Genomic DNA, 5,041 nt, shown 5'->3' on the forward strand with positions numbered 1-5,041 from the left:
AAAAAAAAAAAAAAAACAAAACAACAGAGGACAGGAACAATCTACCTGTTTAGTGTAGCTTAATGCCTAATATATAGTTTCTAGCACAGTCTAAAGTGCAAATTTTTCTGTGAATAAACCACTCTGTGCCTCAGAATAACTGATATTTACTGTCAATAATATGAGAACAAACACTTTTGTTCACTGCTGTATTTCCAGAACCAAGAATATGGCTTGGCACACAATGTAAGCGCTCAAGGGGTTCACCCTGCCTGCTGCCTCGACAGACCCGATTTATCAAGACCACGGAATTTCAATGGACAAAGAGTAATTCACGCAGAGCCAGCTGTGTGGGAGACCAGAGTTTTATTATTACCAAATTAGTCTCCCTGAGCATTGGAGGAGCAGATAATTTGGCGAGTAGGAGCTTGTGAAGTGGGGAGTGCTGATTGGTCAGGTTGAAGATGGACATAGGGAGTCGAAGTGAGGTTTTCTTGCTGTTTTCTGTTCCTGGGTGGGATGGCAGAACTGATTGAGCCAGGTTACGGGTCTAGGTGGTGTCAGCTGATCCAACCAGTGCAGGGTCTGCAAAATATCTCAAGCACTAATCTTAGGTTTTACAATAGTGATATTATTCCTGAGAGCAATCTGGGGAGGTTCAGACTCTTGGAGCCAGAGGCTGCATGACCCCTAAACTGTAATTTGTAATCTTGTAGCTAATTTGTTAGTCCTGTAAAGGCAGACTGGTCCCCAGGCAAGAAGAGGGTCTTTTTGGGAAGGGGCTATTATCAATTTATTTCAGAGTCAAACCATAAACTGAATTCCTCCCCAAAGTTAGTTCCACTACACCCAGGAATGAATAAGGACAGCTTAAAGGTTAGAAGCAAGATGGAGTCGGTTAGGTCTGATTTCTTCCACTATCATAATTTCCTCAGTTGTAATTTTGCAAAGGCAGTTTCAACAGCAGTGCTTGAAAAATTACTAAATCAATAAATAGTACTGAAAAGTTCAAATGAGGTCATATATACGAAAAAGAAATCCTACCATTGTTAGCTATAATTACCTCGCCATTAAACGGGGTAATAATAATTACTGCAAGAATTGTAACTCTTCCAACAGAGAGCAGACATCTTTTGGCTCTGATAAAGCTCTGCACCTAAACGAAGGCGCTGTATAAAAATGGTTATAACAATTGACCTTTACTGAGTGCTTACTATGATGCCAAGCGGCCTACGTGGCCTAATTTCATCCTCTCAAGTTCTTACACGGGCATTATTATTATTTCCATTTTACAAACTGTAGAGCCAGACCTCAGACCCCTACACGCACGTTGACAATTGTGGCCCTTTACCACCACCACACGTTCCGCAAATCTCATGACCAGCCAAGGCCATGGGTGAGATCAACCCAGCGGACGGAAATCAACGGGGTCAAGGGTCAGCAGGAAGTGACTACAAGCCTCTAGCTCAGAGGTCACTAGTATGTCACAGGCAGAGTGATGGGGCATTATTAAAGATAGTTTGACAAATTGATTTTAATCTCATCTCTGTTGGAGAGGCCGTAAAGTGACCGGAACATCCGAAAAAAAATGTCAGGAGGGAAATACATACGACTCAGCAGAGGCGCCCAAGCGGCGGCCATGATGGGAAGATGAAAGGGCGCATGAGCGGTTCCCGAAACGCAGACGTGGCAGAAGGAGTGGCCCGGCCCTAAAGCGTGGAGGAGGAACTTCCGGGGGTGACGCGCGGCCCCCCTCGGAACCGGAAGTGGAGCCTGGGAGCCTTGACGTTAGGAACGAAGTCTAACCTGGATCTGGAGCCGGGTGAGGAGTGGCATCGGGAGGTTGGTGGGTAGGAAAGCGAAGGAGAGGTCAGGGTATTACTGGCCAGATTGGGGCCCGGTTTCAGAAAAAAGGGAGGAGCCTGGGGGCGGGGCCTGGGAAGAGACCCTCACCTCACGCATCCACTATCCGGGAGCAGGTCCTAGACCCTCCCTTCGTCTCCCGGCCCAGATTCCGGCTCCTGCTTCCTGCCCCGAGCCTGTTAAAAGGTGCAAGACGCTTGGGCTCTGTGCTTAACAGAGCAGCCACCTCTCTTATCGTGGCCTTAGAAGCCGACTTGGCTTCTCGGTCTTGATCCTCGGCTCTCCGAGGCTCCATGGCTTGACTACTTTCAGAGTTCTAGGAAGCGTGCCCCGCCCCCTTGGGTTGTCACCCTCGACTGTCCACCCAGAATGGAGTCGAGACTTCAGTCTGACTCCAAGCTCTTGAATGTGTTTGAGGGAATTATTTTCTGGAGAAGAAGCTCCTTTCTTTACCCCTCCCCCCAACTTTGGAAAGATAAAGGGAGGGGACATATTTTAAACTTAGTGTCAGTGACCTGTGTAAGGTTTAGGATTTGGAAGAACAGCTACTGAGATAACTTTGAGTTTAAAGAGTTTTAGACGAGGATCAGCTCATTTTCTATAGTCAAGGTGGCCCTTCTAGCAAAGGGGGAGAGGCCCATCGTTCCCTCTGCAGCAACTCTGAGTGCTCCTGCTTCCTGGGCCTCTTCTGTCTGTAGGATAATTGGAATGATACAGCTGTTGAAAGTAGATGTGATGAGATAGTTTTCTTGGAAAGACCTTATCTAGAAAAGGCCCTCTTGATTCATCCCTGTGTTGGTGAGCAAGATTGTAATAATTTTGATGGTGGCCGAGATTCGTAACAATTGTAATGGGAGCAGAAACAGGAGAGTTGGAGAAGTGCATTGAAATTTAGAATATTTATAGTCTTCTGCTTGAGGGATGAGATGAATGATTTTTTCCGTGAAATCTAACTTTGCCCCTAATTCTTGAACTGTTTCCTCAGATTATGTGAAGAAGGTACCTGTTCTGCACTTTGTTTTAATCTGTTACCTTGCTCAAGTTTTCAGGTGTCCTTTACATTTATTTGTTATTATTATTTTTTTGAAAGGGAGTCTTGCTGTGTTGCTCAGGCTGGAGTGCAGTGGCACGATCTCAGCTCACTACAACCTCCGCCTCCCGGGTTCAAGCGATTCTCCTGCCTCAGCCTCCCAAGTAGCTCAGATTACAGGCGCGTGCCATCATGCCCGGCTAGTTTTTGTATTTTTAGTAGAGACTGGGTTTCTCCATGTTGGCCAGGCTGGTCTCGAACTCCTGACCTCAAGTGATCTGCCCGCCTCAGCCTCCCAAAGTACTGGGATTATAGGTGTGAGCCACTGCGCCCGGCCAACATTTATTGATTTTAGTGCTTCGGTTTTGGCCGGGCATAGTGGCTCCCCTGTAATCCCAGCACTTTGGGAGGCCAAGGTGGGCAGATTACGAGGTCAGGAGATCGAGACCAGCCTGACTAACAGGGTGAAACCCAGTCTCTACTAAAAATACAAAAACTAGCCAGGCATGGTGGCACGTGCCTGTAATCCCAGCTACTCAGGAGGCTGAGGCAGGAGAATCGCTTGAACTCGGGAGGTGGAGATTGCAGTGAGCTGAGATCGCGCCACCACTGCACACTCCAGCCTGGCAACAGAGCAAGACTCTGTTTCAAAAAAAAAAAAAACCTTCAGTTTTAAGATCCATACACTCTTTTGGTGGAAAGACTGGAGTTGGAGTATCATTTGTATTATGGCAGTTTAGCTAAAGAATATCATTTCTGTAAATCTAAATTTTGTCATTGAGGGGGGTGGATTTTGGCGGATCTGTTTTAGACTTTTAGCCTGATTGATTTTAAATCAATTGTTTGGCACACTAGAGGGTACTCGATGTTTGTTGAATGAATGGATGCTAGAGTGAATGAATGGAAAGTGGGAACATTGTTTCTTTTACCTGTAACATCAAGGTAGTTCATCAGCCACAAGACTCTGTGTGACTAGACACCAGAAATCATACCACTGGGGAATGGAGGCTCCTGCTCCATTTCAGTGGGTCTGTCTGAAGTTGAAATTTATATTCTTTAGACAGTGACAAGGGGTGGGTGGTCAGAGTAACAAAATCCTTGCTTTTAGAAGGTAATCTGAATAGTGACTGGGGCAGAAAATTACTAAGATCCTGCAGATGTGTGAGGATTATTAAACTGATCACTGTCTGATAAGGTCAATTTCTTTTTATCTCTACTTCCTGCCCTGAATAGTTGCTCTCTTTAGAAAGTTCATTTTGACTAATTTCTCTTCTCTCTAATAGGTGAGACCAAACCGGGAATGCTTTCATAATGAACGTCAACCAGTCAGTTCCACCTGTGCCATCATTTGGGCAGCCCCAGCCCGTCTACCCAGGGTATCATCAGTCCAGCTACGGTGGGCAATCAGGGTCCACAGCCCCCACCATTCCCTATGGAGCCTACAATGGCCCAGTACCAGGCTATCAGCAAACACCCCCCCAAGGTATGTTTCTGTTTCTTTTGAGCTAGGGAGGGAAATCAGCAGAGTCTTCAGGTTGGGTTGTATTGCTCTAGCTAAGCTACCTGAGGAGTTTGGGTGACTGGGATTGAGGAACATAAATCTGCCCCTGTGTAGCTGAGAGCCCCGTGGGTGCCCTTCCTTTTTTTTATTATTATTTTTATATTTTTTTGAAACAGAGTCTTGCTGTCACTCAGGCTGGAGTGTAGTGGCACGATCTCAACTCATTGCAACCTCTGTCCCCCGGGCTTAAGCAATTCTCCTGCTTCAACCTCCCCAGTAGCTGGGATTACAGGCATGTGCACCACGCCCAGCTAATTTTTGTATTTTATTTATGTATTTATTTTGAGACAGAGTCTCACTTTGTCGCCCAGTCTGGAGTGCAGTGGCACCATCTTGGCTCACTGCAACCTCCGCCTCCCAGGTTCAAGCAGTTCTCTGCCTCAGCCTCCTGAGTAGCTAGGATTATGGGCGCCCGCCACCAGGCCAGCTAATTGTTTTGTATTTTTAGTAGAGATGGGGTTTCACCATCTTGGCCAGGCTAGTCTTGGACTCCTGACCTTGTGATCTGCCTGCCTCAGCCTCCCAAAGTGATAGGATTACAGGCTTGAGCTACCGTGCTTGGCCTGTTTTTTGTTTTTTGTTTTTTTTTGGACGGAGTCATGCTCTGT

At 46.4% G+C, this 5,041-nt stretch overlaps 1 protein-coding gene across 4 annotated transcripts in view; it reads left to right on the forward strand.

The window, feature by feature from the left end:
* The first annotated feature begins 1,647 nt into the window (after positions 1-1,647).
* Positions 1,648-5,041, forward strand: part of SEC24C (SEC24 family member C) — a 28,503-nt gene continuing 25,109 nt past the window's right edge. The window contains exons 1-3 of one of the 4 annotated variants that reach the window (XM_011928203.1): positions 1,737-1,801; positions 3,981-4,067; positions 4,156-4,355. In XM_011928203.1, coding sequence (XP_011783593.1) covers positions 4,184-4,355 — 172 coding nt within the window. In that variant the 5' untranslated portion in view covers positions 1,737-1,801; positions 3,981-4,067; positions 4,156-4,183. Of the gene's footprint in view, positions 1,802-3,980; positions 4,068-4,155; positions 4,356-5,041 lie in introns of all 4 variants that reach the window. The other 3 variants (XM_011928184.1, XM_011928192.1, XM_011928213.1) reach the window with 3 other exon arrangements.

This window comes from Colobus angolensis, unplaced genomic scaffold (assembly GCF_000951035.1).
Source record: "Colobus angolensis palliatus isolate OR3802 unplaced genomic scaffold, Cang.pa_1.0 Scaffold12, whole genome shotgun sequence".
In the NCBI taxonomy this organism is placed as follows: domain Eukaryota; kingdom Metazoa; phylum Chordata; class Mammalia; order Primates; family Cercopithecidae; genus Colobus; species Colobus angolensis.